Source organism: Sinocyclocheilus grahami, unplaced genomic scaffold (assembly GCF_001515645.1).
Source record: "Sinocyclocheilus grahami isolate Dianchi unplaced genomic scaffold, SAMN03320097.WGS_v1.1 scaffold1364.1, whole genome shotgun sequence".
Taxonomy (NCBI): domain Eukaryota; kingdom Metazoa; phylum Chordata; class Actinopteri; order Cypriniformes; family Cyprinidae; genus Sinocyclocheilus; species Sinocyclocheilus grahami.
In genome coordinates this window covers 62,565-78,924 of record NW_015506543.1, presented here as the reverse complement: position 1 = coordinate 78,924, position 16,360 = coordinate 62,565, and the positions used below count along the sequence as shown (strand labels likewise).

Sequence of the window (16,360 nt, the reverse complement as noted above, 5' to 3'; positions counted from 1 at the left end):
AAAATAATGCTTTTCTATTTTAATCTTAAAATTTAATTTATGTACTGTATGTTCCGTTAAAGGATTTTTAGGCTGCATTAATTAGGTCAACCGGGAACACTTTCCATAACACCCGATGTACTTGCTATATTGCTAGAAGAATGGCATCTACGCTAATATTAGTCTGTTTCTCTCTTATTCCGAGGTCACCGTAGCCACCAGATCCAGTCTGTATCCAGATCAGATGGTCACTGCAGTCACCCGGATGCAGTACGTATCCAGACCAGATGTTGTATCAGCACCTAGAGAGGACCTCTACAGCATTGAAAGTCAGCAGAGACCAGGATAACTAGATGAGCCCCAGATACAGATCCCCAGTAAAGACCTTGTCTCAGACGACCACTGGGACAAGACCGCATGAGCCAGTTGAGTCCTCTGCACAATGTGACTTTGCTGCAGCCTGGAATTGAACTGCTGGTTTCGTCTGGCCAGAAGAGAACTGGCCCCCTGACTGAGCCTCGTTTCTCCCAAGGTTTTTTCTCCATTCTGTCACCGATGGAGTTTTGGTTCCTTGCTGCTGTCGCCTCTGATTTGCTTAGTTGGGGACACTTCATTTCCAGTGATATCTTTGACTTGATTGCACAGATACTATTTAAACTGAACTCAGCTGGATGATGACATCACTGATGGCATTCAATGATGAACTGCCTTTAACTGAAAAATTAGTGTTTACTATTGTCACTTTGCATTATTGACACTATTTTCCTAATTAATGCTGTACAGTTGCTTTGACACAATCTGTATTGTTAAAAGCGCTACATAAATAAAGTTGACTTGACTTGACTATGTGATGACAAAGCTGAATTTTCAGCAGCCAGTCTTCAGTGTCATATAATCTTTCAGAAATAATTATAATATACTGATTTGGTGCTCAAGAAGCATTTCTTATTATTATCAATATTGAAATCAGTTGTGCTGCTTATTATTTTTGTTTGAAATATATTATTTTTCTCCCCAACCCCCTCCTGCCCCCCTCCCTTTTTGTAAAAATGTCTTTACTTTCACTTTTGATCAATGTAATGCACCCGTGCTAAATAAAAGTATTCATGTCTTAATAATAATAATAATAATAAATCATACTGAACCCAAACTTTTGAACAACTGTGTGTATGTGAGAAAATGTGTTATCCCAATTAAATATTATTATTATTATTATTATTATGGTTTAAAAATGATGAAATGAAATGCTAAATGCTACAAAAACTCCAGACTTAACATCTTGTTGTATGCTGAATAAAGAGGTGATATGTGGGCTTTATTAGTTTGTTGTCTACAATATTAAAGGTGGTTTAAAAAATAAAATAAATACATAAATTTCTCTGCTGGAAAAATGCTGTCTGTAACGAATTCAGTCCACTGAAGGCGAGCATAAGTGAGAACCCAAGTACAGTTTATTTACAAAGGTGATCCAAACATCCAAAAAATTATCTGAGACTTGACTTGACATGACATGAACAGACTTGACTAAAACAGACTTGATGAGGCATAAACAGACTTGACTTGGCATGAACAGGACTCACCAACAGCAGAGTTACAACATCAATACACGACGAAGACTATGGGAACATGATGGCTACTTATAGCGAACAAGAGGGTCACATGACAAGAACAAACCAATGGGAAACAAGACACATGACTAAAACAACCAATCAGAACATGACATACACAAGGCAGAGAGACATGAGGCAAGGGAAGCATGACACTAACAGCAGGAAACAATTACAAAATAAAAGACATGAACATGAAACAAAAACAAAAACAAAACCCAAACCCCACATTACACTGTCTCAAAATAATGGCCACTCTAGTAAGGTTTACTGTAAAGGTTTACTGTTTAAGGTTTCAATCCAAGCATCTGAATCCTTAGCCATCTTCAAGAATCGGCTAAAAACACATCTCTTCCATCTTTTTTTTTTTGACCCTCTAACTCTAGCACTTTCTATTCTTTTTTTCTTTCTTTTAACTAACACTAACTTTTCTAATCTTTTTGTATTCTATCTATTTTTTTAATTTTTTATTATACGATTATCAAAAGCAAAATAGGCCTCTAACACTAGCTTGCTCTATTCTTTTTCTATTCTATCTGTTTTTCTTTTTATTTATTATATAATGTAAACAAAACCTTGCTACGTGTACTGCGTTAAGCTAACTTAGACTTGTTATAGCACTTGCATATCATTGCTCTTTTGTTGATATTGATTGCTTCCATTGTCCTCATTTGTAAGTCACTTAGGATAAAAGCATCTGCTAAATGACTAAATGTAATGTAAATGTAAATGTAAGTAAGGATCATGATTGTGGTGCACATCCCTGACCTTCCTGGTCAGTTCACTGAGCACTGACTTCAGCTGCATACCGCTATGTTGCCCAAAGTAGCATTGTTAGCGCAGAGAGCCAGTTAACATTGTTTAGCACTAATCTGGTGCTTTGTACGTATGACAACAGTCAATAATAACTTCCTATTGATGGCAATTGTGTGTGTAATGCTCCAGTTAAATCCTAATATTTAGCTTTTTACATTTACACTTGTTAACCCATGATCATTCTAAAGCCTGGGTTAACATCTTGGCTTATCATCTTCAGTCTTATTTTAGAAGTACACTTTAGACATTCTGCTAACTATAAGTAACATGACAACTACATGTCAGTTACCAGTAATCAGAGTATTAGTAGACTGTCTAGTTAATATCTGCCAACCTTTAATTAATTAATTATTACAGCTATGCCAACTATTCAACCCCTTTAACATTACTGTTAAAACTTAACTACCTTGTTAAAACTCAAGTAAGCCTTTTGAAACTCTATAGCAAAATTAACTAGCTTGAGTGTCACGAATCCGGTCCGTGGCCTTCCGGCCGATTGCCACCAGAGGTCGCTCTCCCATTACATTGACTCTCACACCACACAGACTGCTACACATCACCCTGGACTGCATTTCCCATCATCCATTGCACTGATTACACACACACAGCTCCAATGAGACACGCTTTATAAGCCATGGACTTCCTCTCTCTCACTGCCGAGTATTGTTTAGCGTATATCACTCTTCTAGCGATAGTTACATTACAGAGCCATTCCAAGTTTCCGTTTCTAGTTCTAGTCTAAGGCCCAATCCCAATTCTACCCCTTAGCCCTTCCCCTTTCCCCTACCCCTCCGTTTCACACGTTCACGAGAAGGGGTAGGGGTGTCTCGATTCTCTTTTGGTCAGAGGGGTAGGGGTAAGGGGAAGGGCCAGACAGTCCTTCAAACGAAGATTTTTCGGGACCACACTTCAAACTAAGGGGTATGAAATATCTCAGCGTAAACCGGCTTCAGCGGCAACATGGCTGCCCGAGCCACAACATATTTTCATGTCTGATCAGGGGGCGATGTTCTGTTCGCTTGCCCTAGGAATATTCTTTGTCTTGCCTGAAATGCACCTGTTTGCCACTGTTTGACCCATGCCTCTTATGACCACGTCTCTGTTTAATAAAAGCCTGCAAATGGATTTGCACGTCTCTCGTCTTGTCGCCTCCGTTACAGAATACTCGGCCACACAAGGACCCAGCAGCTTTTCTGAGGAACATTGGCCAGGTATGGACACGGCAAGAATTTTGTTAGCCCCTAGACAAGGCCCGCGATCGCAGGAGAACTATTTTTGCTAATTTTTAGCCATTGCACACTATTCTGCTGCTATCTACTGGACTGTCTTTTGATAGAGTTTTTTGTGTTGTTTTTTGGACTTTGCTTTGACTGTTGGCTCTCTATTCACTGTGGATGTTGCGGAAAAGGAATGCGATATCACGATCGGGCCGGTAATGGCGGCCACGAGATCTAGTCAGCCACAAACTCAGGGACATTCGAGTTTACTGATCGCTACTCTGGTGATTCAACCCGCTCTGAAATGGTGGCCGCACGGGAGTGCGCTCACATAACAACGCTCCGTCATGTCACAGCTGCCATCCATGAGTCAAGTCAAGTCACAGCTGATCTTCCAGAGTCACGTCACGTCTCAGCTGTTCGTCCAGAGTCACGTCACATCACAGCTGATCTTCCAGAGTTTCGTCACGTCACAGCTGATCGTCCAGAGTCTTGTCACTTCCCGTTTGTTGCACTCAGATCTTCGAGGTCAGGTTTTCAGTATCCCAGACTGGCATCCAGCTTGGAGGATCCACCGCTGGTGTCAGCAGTCGCAGCTGGTATCCCCAAATCCATTCACTCTATCCCTCCTGTTCCTGATCTGATTCCCCTGTCTGTAGCACTTCCCATAATGGGGATCGCTTTATGGAGTGTTTGGGCTGCATACATCACCACTGAGACTCTTGAAACAGCGGCGCCTACTATGATGTTTCCAGAGGTGGCGGCTGATGCTGCAGAACCTCCCAAGGTAGTGGAGTTCGCTGCTGTTTCCCCAGAGGCAATGACGCCCGCTGCAGCTTCTCCAGAGGTGGCGGCTTGTGCTGCAGAACCTCCCGAGGCGGCGGCACTCACTTCAGCTCCTTGTACAGTGGTGGCGCCAAGCAATGCACTCTCAGCCTGTCATGTCGTGGTCGAAGGAACCATTGATGAACGCTGTACCTGTCCTGTTAAAGAGAATATTAATGAACTCTCCCTATTTCCTGATGGTACTGCTGCAGAACCTCCAGAGGTGTCAGTAGTATCCACCTGTGAACTTCCTGTTTGTCTGTCACGGCTATGGAGGCCGTCTGTGAACTCTCTGCCTGTCCTCTCACGGCTATGGAGGCCATCTGTGAATCCTCGTCCTGCCCTGTCACGGCTATGGAAGCCATCTGTGAACTCTCTGCCTGTTCTGTCATTGCTATGGAGGCCATCTGTGAGCTCTTTGCCTGTCCTGTCACGGCCACGAAAGCCGCTTTTGAACTTTTGTACCACTCTGAATTGGCTGAGGAGGCCATCTCTGAACCCTCGCCCTGTTCTGAACCAGCCATGGTGACTGATTGGGAATTGCCTCTCCGTCTCGTCTCAACTAATGTCTCTGATTTCGAACTGTCTGTTTTGCCTGTCTCTGTCAAGGAATCTAAACCTGAGCTGTCTGTCTGTCTAAATGCTTCTGTTGAGTCTGGATTATGAGTCTGGATTTGCCTGTCTCTGTCAAGGAATCTAAACCTGAGCTGTCTGTCTGTCTAAATGCTTCTGTTGAGTCTGAATTATCTGTCGGTCCTGATTTAGTCATTGAGTCTGTTGTTGAACCATCTGTCTGTCCAGTTTCAGTCACTGAAATGTCTACCAGTTCAGCTTCAGTTAATACAACTAATTTTGAGCTGTCAGTCTATCCCATATCAGCCCATTAATCTGTTTGTGAACTACCTACCAGTCCAGTTTCCCTCAATGAGTCTGATTTTGAACTGTCTGTCTTGCCAGTTTATGCCACTGAACTGTCTACTTCAGACTCTGTCAAGGCCCTTGATTGTGAACTATCTGCCAGTCCTATTCCAGCCAATGCATTTAACTATGAATTGTCTGTCCGTCCAGTCACTGTCAATAGACCCGATTCTGAATTATCTGTCTGTCCAGTCTCTACTAATGAGCCTGAGTGTGAATTGTCAGCCTGTTCAGTTTCAGTCAATGCGCCAGCTTATGAACTGTCTGCCCGTTCAGTTGTCACCAGGGAAACTATTAATTAACTTTTTGTGTTCCCTGCCTTGGCCCTTGAGGCCAAAAATGCTCTGTCTGTCTCGTGTGTCTCAGTTTTCCCTAGATCCCAGTCTCTGCCATGGGTATCTACTCCAGCCTGGTGGTCTTCTGTTCCGCTCTAGTGGTCTTCTGCTCCGTCTGCTCTGCTGTGGTGGTCTTCTGCTCTGCCTGTTCCGTCTGCTCCGCCGTGGGGGTCTTCTGCTCCACTGTGGTTGTCTTCTGCTCCAATTGTTCCGTCTGCTCCGCCCTGGTGGGCTCCTATTCCGTCTGCTCCACCATGGAGGTATTCTGCTCCGTCTGCTCCGCTCCTGGTGGGATCCTGTTCTGTTTGCTCCACCCTGGTGGGCTTCTGCTCCGCCATGGGGATCTCCGGACCTGTCTGTTCTGCTGTGGTGATCCTCAGCTCCACCTGTTCTGTCGATTCCACTCTGGCTCCCTGTTCCACCCTGGTTCCCTGCTCTGCCGGCTTTGCCTCAGTCCCCAGTCTCTCCATTTCCACATGGACCTGGCCCACCATCACTCCCCCTGTTCCGCCTCCGCTCCACCACCCTCCTGGATTGTATTGAGTTTGGAGCATCTGGAAGCTGCTCCTTGGTGGGGGGCTCTGTCATGAATCCGGTCCGTGGCCTTCCGGCCGATTGCCACCAGAGGTCACTCTCCCATTACATTGACTCTCACACCACACAGACTGTTACACATCACCCTGGACTGCATTTCCCATCATCCATTGCACTGATTACACACACACAGCTGCATCCAATGAGAAATTGCGAATTGAAAATATGCCTAATATGGAAACGCTTCGATTTCGCAAAAACGGCCATATATCGCAAAAAAGTTTTTACGCGCGCATGAGGTGGTTTTTCAGGCAATGCGAAAAAGGATTAATTTGCAAAACTGCAATGGAAACAGCTTTTTCGCATTTACAGGTCACATGGCGTATGTAAAAAGTCATATGATCATTCTTCAATGTACTATATAACCTCCAAGAAACACTTCATAAGTGGCCGTGCTCCAGTATAAGGGGCTTTCCCTACTATTAATACTTAGACAATTTACATTGCACACGTCTGCGGTGCAGTGTGGCTCTGATATGGCCACTCAATGCTTGTGTTTATGTTTTTATACAGTCTATGGTTTATTCCAGCCGCGCCACGCACGTTTCTGAAGCAGCTCTCTTTGCTGCTTCTGTAAAGATACACGCATAAGCCTCCTTTGAATAAATATAGCCAAAATCCATCAAAATCTCACCAAAATCCGTTGCTATGACTTATCGCGAGAGGCAAAAGGTTACGTTTTAGCAGCATTACATTGGTTAATGGAAACGTCGTCATTTCGCAATACTTTTTTATCGACATTCAGAAAATATCACCAAAGTTTTGCGCAAATCTGTAATGGAAACGCACCTACTGAGAGTTATTATAAAGTGTTACCAAAATACCTTTGAGGGCATTAAAGAAAAAGCACAATATCATCAAGGGTAATAAAATACTTAATCAGAACAACTGAGAAAAAAACTGAATTTACTGTCAAAGACTTGCAAGGTGACCTGATGAAAGAAGGAAACAACATTTCAATAAAGAGTATAAGAAGAACACTGAACAAGCATAACCTTCATGTCAGGACATCTCTACATCTGATTTAAAGCAGGCAGAATACTAGATCTAACAAACAGTAACTGACTAAAATAACCGTAATTTTTACCCTTAAAATTACCCTTGTCAAATATTGTGCTCCAACATTATTAACAGCTTTAACTTGTCATTTCTGGCAAATGACCATGACCAGGGTGGTTGCTTCACATTGGGTGGTTCTTTGCCTCCATATCGTACATTAAAATATTATCCCTTACTTACAAAATGTGAATTTTGGGGTTGAATAATTTTGTACATGTTTTTTTTCTCTCTCTCCAGCAACTTGAATTGTTTTTATAAAATGTTGTTCTCGGCAGCATGTCTTGCAGGGTAAGGGGGTGAATAATTCTGATTGTAAACTTAGTAGAATGTCTAAAGTGAACTATCAAAATAAAGTGTAATAATTTGGGATGTCAGTATGATTGACTGAACATACTCAGAACATGACCTGTTTTCAGCAGATGATTTTCTATCTGCAGACTTTAGTTCCAGAACTGCTCCAGTACACTTGTCGGTAATTATCAAATGCTCCTGAAGATCTTAATTAGCTGGTTCAGGTGTGTTTGATCAGGGTTGGAGCTGAACTTTGTAGGAAGGTAGATCTCCAGGAACAGGGACCTGTACCATGATGGTGGCTGAACAAACTTGGGGTTACAGGATTAGTTTTGAGTTGACAAAACCAAACCAGTCCAATACGGCTTTGTTGGTACCATGAAGCTCATCATCAACTTTCTCTGTCAACTCAGGCTTGATCCTGAGTTAATGGAGCACGTGCACATGAAAGAGTGACATCAGTAATGAACAGCCAATCAGATACCTCGAAACTGTGATTCACTTCTTGAGAGAGAGTCAGTGTGATTCACTACCAAAGATTAAAATATTGAACAATATGAAGAATTTAAACACATTTACAAGATGAAACGAGCTATCCATGAAAGAGGAAAACTTTTTACTTTTCAACATCTTGCTTTATAAGTGCAAGTAAAAGTTGTAAAGTTAGTTCATAGAGTTGATCATATTTATAGGTATAAAACACTTAAAAATCTAAGCTCATATGTAGTCATGTTTAAAGCTATTGATTCTAAAACGTATTTATATTGCATATTATCTATATGTTTACATTAATTTAAAATAAAAGCTTAATAATTACTATTAAACTAAGCTAGCTTGTGTGGATTAAGGGTATAATAATTATATAAATCATATAAAATAATTATAAAAAATAATCATCTCTAAATTCAGACATCTTTAAAAATGTTTTACTATGTAGCGTCCTTTCATTTGGAGTAAGAGAAACTGGGGGAGTGGCTTTATTGTGTCAGACATGTGTCACTTTGCTTGAAGCTGATTGGTCAAATTTCACTTTGAGATCTCTAAACCAGAACATAACCTGCTCCAGAGCAGGTTAGCTGTAGAATGTAAGTTACTAAGGCAATGAATGCCTCTAAAAGCCAAGCCACTTTTTATGGTACCTAAATCCCAGGATTAGTGCAAACTAAACTGAAACTTACCTGGCTAGCCAGCTAATCTAGCTTCACGGTACAGGCCCCAGGAGTGGGCACCCCTGCTATACATAGTTGCTTTGACACAATCTGTATTGTTAAAAGCGCTATATAAATAAAGGTGACTTTACTTGACTTGACTATAAAGTGTTTTTAGTCTCCCCATTTAGAGGGAGTTTACACAACACCATGGTAAACTAAAAATGGTAAACTTTGACAACAGCGTTTTGGGGCCTGAAAATGTAAACTTCTGAAAACGAGTTTCAAAGTGCAAGTTTTCGAAAGCGATGACATTATTTTCTCTTCGTAAACTACAAAAACACAAATTTGCGAAAAATTTGTGGTGATGTCATGTGCTTGCGCATTACGTGTTCAGTCTACGGAATGTGCACAAACGCATAGTGTTTCTTTACAAAATGACATTGATAACTACAATATTATACTATAATAGTATATAACACTAAGTGTTTTAGTCATTTTCACATCCATGTGAATAGGGATCATTTTGACAAAGTTTACTTAAAACTTTTCAAAAATACAAAGGAAAAACCTTTCAGTTTTTAGTACATTGTTGTGTAAACATACCCAAGTTGCACACTAGTAGGTAATGCAGCCAAACATTATTTTTGTCTGGATTGTTTTAATCTCTAAAATATATAAACTCTCTGAAAATGTTGTGTCAGCAAAGAGATGGGACTATGATAATAGTAAAGACCACATGACAGGGAGCTCATCACGTGGCAATGGTCAAAGAAAAAAGACACTTCTGAAAGTCAGAATTCAAAGGCAGTATAAGAGTAATAACAGATGATGCATCACATGCTTGTAGATAGTATTTATTATATTCATATTCATATCTTATTTTTAATTTATATTTATGAAGTAGAATGACTCCACTAAGATTAGTATTATGTACCAAAAGAAAAAAAAAATCATACAGTCTTTTGATATTGAGACACCATAATAAACTCAGATACAGAAACTGTAATAGTTAGAAAAATAAAAGTTTACCACATAATATTCATGTTCATGTGTGTGCTGTTATTTTAATTAGCATTTTGGGAAATATTTCAATACTATGCTGAGAACAAACCCAGAAAAACAGGTTTTTAAACAGTCTGCAGTCAGTCTTAGTAAATCATAAAGCATTTGTCAGTAATATTATACAGCTGAAACATTGTTTGTATGCATTTGTGGATGTGTGTGAATCAAGGGAAACCTGGCATAGGCCATTGCACAGTGACAGGCTCACTGCCAGTAGGTGGAATTAGCTAGATAATGGAAAAATGTGCCATGGCAATAAAGAAAGAGAGAAAAAAAAGACAGAGCGAATACAAAGAAGAGGAGAAGAAGAGTGATGGAAAAGCTGGTAAAGAGAAGGAGCCCATTTTAGAAAGAAAGAGATGATTGTTTTGCTGGAGATGGAGTGAGGTATACGTGGAATAACATTGTAAGGCATGTGTGGAAGGATGGATGCTTGGATAAATTAGATTTAAAAAAATGAATCAAAATAACCACAAACACACACCATATAATAAAACATACTTAAAGGACATATAATGCAAGACTTTGGTGGAATAGATCATAATCAGTCATGTTTTTATGTGTGTGTATTATTGCACCACTATTTGGAATGGTGTTTCTTAGTGTCTGAGAGCTCATTAGATTTTTTTTTTTTTGTATCTATTCTATCTATTTAATCAGCAACAAATTCCTGAACATAATGAAATTTGTGTTTTTGTTAACATATTAATGAGTTAGATTTAATTTAGTAATTGTGCTCTCTGGGGTCTGATACAGCATTAGACTGGAATAAAAAATATTTTTAAATATTCTTCATCAGAATAGTACGAAATTCCATACTACCCCCCCCCCCCTGTGTTCAGGTTTAACTGTAGTAAAATTAATATAAAAACATTTCAAACCAACATTAAAAAAAAAAATCTAAACCTTTACAAAAAGTTGTCTTTGAGAATGTCTAAATATAAAACCAAATCCACAACTTGACAAAAGTATTTATGTCTAAAAACAACTAGAGAATTTATAAGTCTTTTAATAGAGCTCTATGGGAATCTGGTGGCTAAACCATGAAATTTCAGATGTTTTTCTTTTTTTTTCTCCCACCAGATGGAACTAATCTGCCTTGGAAATGGATTTCAAATGGATTTTAAAGGCATTGTCTCTATTTTAACACAAAATACTGCCATAATTGAAACGTAATAGAAAAAAATATTAGAAAAAATGTTGTATTATTTTCAATGGGAAAAATGTATCATAATTATTGCATATTAAATAGAACCATGAAATTATCTCAAAATACAAAAGGAAAAAGAAAAAATATTATCGAAACAAAAATATATTACATTAATTTCACTGTTAAAAAAACAAACAAACAAAAAGTGTCATTTCAGGTGCCCGGTCACTTTTGACTGTGAACAACACAAGTATGACTCCCAATGAACAATACCAGTGGGTTAAACTGCAGATCTGAGAATACTGGGTCACCTCTTGAATATGCTATTTTATTAATTTATGCCTCTAATATGCGAGAAGCAACAAAAAGGTTAGATTCAATTAACATGAGTAAATTACTGAACAATCAAGACTTTTGTGTGGTTTGCATTTTGGAGAACACTGTTGTCTTGATAAAGTTGACAAATGAACAGCAGGTTTATGCTATTTATTTTCATTGGTCTTTAGTAGGTATTGTAATTCAGGTGTAACATTATAATGAACTGTGATGTGTTCAACTGTAATTTGTTTTCATACACATATTGAAACACAAGCCTAAAAGACACATGCACATTACACTACACAGCACAGACAACATCTTAGAGGTTTGAGTTATATATACTAAAAATGTATAAAACAAGGTGAAAGAGAATGATGCATATGATGGAAAACTAATTTCTAATTCTATTCTATGTATCTTTTTCCTCTTAAGTCAGTCCTTTGGCTAGCCAAGCTGATGGGTTACAACCAGTGTTCATGGGCAGTGGGAATGAATGCTTAATCTCAGACCGCTGAGCTGGAGAGTTTGAGCCACCCCACCTCAGTATAGGCCCCTGTGATATACCAGTACAATGCTGCCATCAGTTTGGTCCAGGATGTCTGCACTTCTGGGGTAAAGCACTCTCCGAAATCCTCCTCAAGTATCTCCAGAATAACCCCACTTAAGATCTGTTGTCAAAAGAAATAAAGTGAAATGTTAAAAAAAGAAAAAAATTGAACAAAGACAGATCAAAGAAATCATTAGTGGGCTTTAGTAAGGGATCAATAACTTTCTTCTGGCTTACAGTGTTGTTATATTTGCAGGATTTAGAATGAAGCCAGACCAAAGTAGGTGAATGGGTTACATATTTGAATAACTCTTAGGACGCATACAAACTCATGCTCTCCATTCTTTTTCTACCTCTCTACAACCTATCCTTATCACTTTAGTCAGTACTACTTCCACTTAGCAATCTCAGTAAGAATAGCATAGAACAACAGAACACCACGTCTCCCCCATTGTAACAATTCCACTTCCAATTAACTCAGAAAAATTTATGATTTTCACCATATGAACCTATAAAACATAGGTTTCCATATTACAGCTAGTTCCTTTCAATAATTAAGTAATTGTAATTATATTAATTTATAACTCTGAGGAACATTTCACTTCTCCTTATTGTTATACATAACAGTATAACAATAACATTACTGTATTGTGTAGCCACACACAATGTATGTATATTCTCTTTAATTCATAACCACTGTGTGTACTCTGATTTATTTTCATAGCCATTCAAACAAACTGGTGGTTTACCCTTTCAATAATTATTAGGGGAATTATTAATTCAACATCTATTGAATCCGATAACGTTCTTCTTATTATTATTATTCCACTCTGGAAGTCTATGGCAGCCCATAGAACGCTTGTGGGAAAGTTATGAAATTAACCACTGCAAGTTTGGAGTCTCTAACTCAAACTTTCTAGCACCACCACTTGTCCAAATTTTCACTTATGTTTATGCTAATAACTTTTGAAACGTACATTTTAGAAACAATTTTTTTTCTCTCTGATTGCTTGGCTCATGCGGAGTCGAATGAACACCAAAATGTAAAATTCTATGGGTCAAGATTTTTTGCAGTTTTTAATATTTCAAAAAACCTACTTTTTCGAACTGGTCTATATGAGGTAATATCTCTGCAACACTTTAGCTTATTGAGACCAAACTTGATGCATGTTATAATAACCATAACCTGAGGCTACATGCAGAGTTTCGGTGCAGTGCCACCTAGTGGCCAGGAGATGTGAAAAATGGCAATTTTGCCATTTTGCCAATGGCTATTTTGCATATAACTTCTGAATGGTTAGGTCAAAAATCACAAAACTGGTCTCTTTAGATTCAGTGCAGCATGCCAGGTCGAACTATAGTTTCCCATGTCAGCCATTTTGGGCGTTGGCCAATTTGAATTTTGTCATAAAATGCTTTACTTTATGAACGCATTGGCGTATCATTACGAAATCCGGTATGTGCTTTCAGCACCACGCCCTGACAGTACTTAAAAAAGTTTCGAGGCAGCACCACCTTGTGGTCAAAACCTATAATGAAATATCCAAAACTGCTAATAACTTTTTCTTCAATTAGCCTATTGTAATGAGACTGGTTTTGACACAATCGTGGCCAAAAGTTTTGGCAGTGACATAAATTTTGTGTTTTGCAAAGTTTTCTGCTTTCCTGCTTGTATAAATGGCCAGTTTTGCTTGGCCTAGAACAAAATTCAGAAGTTGACATTAAGCTGTTGTGGTGTTCATTCACATTGTTTCTACATTATCGTATAGAGTGATCAGATGCATTTTAAATAATTGATAAAAGCTTCAGTGGCCAAAAATATGAACTTTTCACAATAAAACCAATTTCACTGTTTTTTGATCCTGACACAAAATGACCAGCTAACATTAATTGACTAATCGTATCAGCAGCACATGTGAAAGTGTGAATGAGTACTAGTCAGGTAAAATCACTATCATACTAAATAGATTGTAAGAGCAGACTGATGAAGGGAAGAAGCGCTTCCAGTCATTGTGTTCTTGTTAGATATGTTTACCTCCAAAGAAACATGTGCAGCCATCATCGCTTTGCATCAAAATGGCCTCACATGCAAGGAAATTGCTACAAAGAATATTGCACCTGAAAGAACCATTTACCGGATCATCAAGAACTTCAAGGAGAGAGGTTCGACTGCAGTGAAGAAGTCTTCAGGATGCCCCAGGGTGTCCAGCAAGTGCCAGGACCGTCTCCTCCTGAGGAGTCAGCAATGGAATCGTGTCACCACCAGTGCAGAGCTTGCTCAGGAATGGCAGCAGGTTGGTGTGAGAGCATCTGCAAGACTTTTAGACAACGGCCTGGTGTCAAGAAGGGCAGCAAAGAAGTCACTTCTCTCCAAGAAAAATGTCATGGACAGACTGAAATTCTGCAGGAAGTACAAGGATTGGACAGCAGAAGACTGGAGCAAAGTTATTTTCTCTGATGAAGCTCCCTTCCGACTGTTTGGGACATCTGGAAAATCGATTGTTCAGAGAAGAAAAGGTGAACGCTACAATGAGTCCTGTGTTGTGCCAACAGTGAAGCATCCTGAGACCATCGATGTGCGGGGTTGCTTTTCAACCAATGGAGTGGGCTCTCTCATTATTTTGCCCAAAAACACTGCCATGAATAAAGAATGGTATCAAAACGTCCTGCAACAGTGACTTCTTCCAACGATCCATGAACAATTTGGTGATGATCCGTGCATTTTCCAGCATGATGGAGCACCATGTCACAAAGCAAGAGTGATAAATAAGTGGCTTCGAAGATCATTACATTGAAATTTTGGATCCGTGGCCAGGCAACTCCCCGGATCTCAATACCATAGAGAACCTGTGGTCAGTCCTTAAAAGGCGAGTGGACAAGCAGAAGCCCACAAATTGTGATCAACTCCGAAAACTAATAAGGCAAGAATGGATCGCCATCAGTCAGGATTTGGCCCAGAAGCTAATATCCAGCATGCCAGAGCGTATTGTAGAGGTTATGAAGAACAAGGGTCAACACTGTAAATATTGACTCATTATATTTATTTGCCAATAAAAGCCTTTAAACCTAAAATATGCTTATAATTGTTTTTCAGTATACCATAGAAACTTGTGGAAAAATAATCAACAAATAATGAAGCAGCAAACTTTGCAAAACACCAAATTTAAGTCACTGCCAAAACTTTTGGCCACGATTGTAGATTCCTTGGATCATGCCGAGAACATTGATGCCAATTATGACATAATTGGCCTAACTTTCTAACTCCTCCTAGACCGTTGGTCTGATTTTCACCAAATTTGGCTCAGATCATCTTCAGATCATGCTGGCAAAAAGTTATGGATTTCGTGTTGATATACGAAACCGTTATCGTTTAATGCATCAACGAATTTGCTGTAATGATGCCAAACTGTTCTGAGGCTGTGTCTCTGCAAAGCTTTGACATATTGACACCAAACTCTTTATGTGCTATTGTCACCTCACACTGACCATGCCACATCAATTTGGTAACAGTGCCACCTATTGGTCAAAGTGATAAACCATTCATTAACCACTAATAATGAAATTTCCAAAAATGCTAATAACTTTTGATTAAATGACCCTTTTATAATGAAACTGGACTCAAAATATTCCTTGGGTCTTTCCGAAAACATTGATACCATATTTGGCCGAACATCCTGGGAAAATGGCTTCAATTACTCATTGCTACAGTTGGTCTGATGCTTGCAGCCTTGCTTGCTAGGGTTGGCCACCCCACTCACAACTGCTGCGTCGGTCACTTTTTCTCTTGATAAGAAGTGCAGAACGACTGAAAACGGGAGACGTTTCAGACGCGAGCTCCACTTCACTTCAGCACCAGGCGTGAGTCAAGCGAGCGTGGATACGGCACTGTGTGCTCGCAGCACGTGCTCTACAATTGCACACACAAAGGTGCCGGCGCACGCTGTGGCCTATATCTTTTCATATCAAATCGCGAAATAAACTACGTCCATGCAATGTCGTGGTCAGTTAAGTCATGAAATCACATTTAAGAACGTGTCTCTGAAATGGTTTTCAAAACTGTCCTGGAGCAGCCCAGCACTGTCTCCCTCATCTAACACACCAGATTCAACTCGTCAGCTCTTTAATAGAGAATTCAAGACTTCAAGAAAGGTAAGAAGAGTAAATATGATGCGTGTCAGATCTGCGTCACGTTCAGCAGCGGCAACTCTTAAATAAATAACAGCCAAAACAACCTAATAACCAGCTGCTGTGATGTCTATTAATCAAAGGACAAAGGAAAAAAGAGGTGAAAAATTAACTTTTATAGCTTTAAGGATTAATCTATATTTAATTTAGAATTTATTGTTTGATAACTTCAATATATTTCTGCTGAAGGACACAGGTAAATGTGACATTTATAATAATGGGTTTATGTGAAGATTGTTTTAAGTTCACTTAAATTAGAACTCTAATAAATGTTAAAATTGATAGCTCTCAATTATACTGTAATGT

The 16,360-nt window shown here is 39.3% G+C and overlaps 1 protein-coding gene across 1 annotated transcript in view; it reads right to left on the bottom strand.

The window, feature by feature from the left end:
• Nucleotides 1-11,232: 11,232 nt before the first annotated feature.
• Nucleotides 11,233-16,360, bottom strand: part of cygb2 (cytoglobin 2) — a 52,883-nt gene continuing 47,755 nt past the window's right edge. Inside the window, exon 3 of the mRNA XM_016255732.1 lies at nt 11,233-11,990. Within this exon, the coding sequence (XP_016111218.1) occupies nt 11,826-11,990 (165 nt within the window). The 3' untranslated portion in view covers nt 11,233-11,825. The remainder of the gene's footprint in view (nt 11,991-16,360) is intronic.